Here is a 1549-nt window from a genome sequence, read left to right as displayed (position 1 = left end):
GAGAGAGAGAGAGAGAGAGAGAGAGAGAGAGAGAGAGAAGTATATCTAGTACGAGTGACAACGTATCGGATTGGATATTAAATGAAGGAGATCATTGAGTACGTATAACGAAGCCATCGATGTTGCACTACGATATCGAATTTCACGGACATATTCATTGACATTGAATGTTATTATCGTTAATGGCAGGAAAGTCAACGTGCGATGTGGTGACATAAAGAACGCGTGAAAACGAACAGGGAGAAAAGGAGATCGACTCTGAGAGCACTCTAAACTCTCTTTCTCTCTCTCTCTCTCTCTCTCTCTCTCTCTCTCTCCCCCCCCCTCTTTATACGTATACGGTTCAACTAACCTCTATATATGTTACAAAGGAGACGAGAGGCATATAGAAAGCTTTCACAACAAACTTCCATTGGTCTATAGATATATGGCACTTCGTAGTATTGTGCATTTTAATGTCGATAGAAATGGTAATGGCTGTCGATGTTATATCGTTGAGAGAGAGAGAGAGAGAGAGAGAGAGAGAAAGAATGAATCTGTACTCTTCTTTCGTTAAAAAGATTTGTTACAAGACTGTTCGAATTTATTATATTTTTTTTTCTTACATTAATATGTATATATATTTATATTTATATTATATATATTATATATATGTATGTATGTATGTATGTATGTATGTATGTATGTATGTATGTATATGAATTTTTTATTAATAAAGAAATAAAAGAAAAATTGTTCAACTTCGTTAAATAACGAAAGAGAAAAGACGAAGAAAAAAAAAATGGAATTTTATAAAAAGGAGATACTCACCACGTCGATAATTTGTTGCAACGTTATCCCAAATTTAACTTCCAATGGTTCGCTCTCGTTGGCTACTGGCCGTTCCAAAGTGTTGTAATTCAACAACAAGTTATTTAATAATCGTTTCTCGTGTTGTCCACCGAGGCTCTCTGTAAACGAAAGAAAAGAAAGATTTATAGAATTATGTATGAAACATTCTTCCGTTTATTTATCACTTAAACTATTATTTACATTTTATAAGAACATAAATATAAATAATTCCACAATATATTATATATATATTAAAAAAAAATTTTTTATATTAAATCTCATTAGGGCAGACGTAAAATTTTATTATTAGAATCATTCAAACATTTTTTAAAAAAGAAAGATGATCGTTGCCAACGACGTCGATAAATTTTTCAATAAAACAAACGAGACGAGATTGAAATGTTCGATCGTAATGATCGACGATTAGTAGAATGGCTTTGAGATAAAAATGTCGGTTGCGTGTGCCGGACGCTGATAAAGGGAATGAAAACCTTGGACCCTTCCTTTTCCTTTCCATTTTTCTCTTTTTTCTTTTTTCTTTCCATTCATTTTTATGCTCTCTACGAGCATAGTATAAACGAGGCTCCTGTTCAGGATAATGATCAGTCATCGGAATAATTAATTATTCTTTTCGAATTGACTTTACTCTGTATAAAAGAATATCTCGATTATATCGATGGTAAGTTTTTATGAAAGAAAAAAAAAAAAAAAAAAAAAA

At 31.9% G+C, this 1549-nt stretch overlaps 1 protein-coding gene across 7 annotated transcripts in view; it reads right to left on the bottom strand.

Annotated features, from left to right (window-relative positions):
* The window catches only part of LOC122632517 (acetylcholine receptor subunit alpha-type acr-16), a 244307-nt gene that overhangs the window by 156635 nt on the left and 86123 nt on the right, over positions 1-1549 (bottom strand). For all 7 annotated transcript variants that reach the window (XM_043819389.1, XM_043819384.1, XM_043819388.1 and 4 more), the window contains exon 3: positions 811-950. In XM_043819389.1, coding sequence (XP_043675324.1) covers positions 811-950 — 140 coding nt within the window. The remainder of the gene's footprint in view (positions 1-810; positions 951-1549) is intronic.

Source organism: Vespula pensylvanica, chromosome 10, assembly GCF_014466175.1.
Source record: "Vespula pensylvanica isolate Volc-1 chromosome 10, ASM1446617v1, whole genome shotgun sequence".
NCBI lineage: Eukaryota > Metazoa > Arthropoda > Insecta > Hymenoptera > Vespidae > Vespula > Vespula pensylvanica.
The sequence above is the reverse complement of the archived record's forward strand: the minus strand, read 5'-3'. Positions and strand labels throughout refer to the sequence as shown.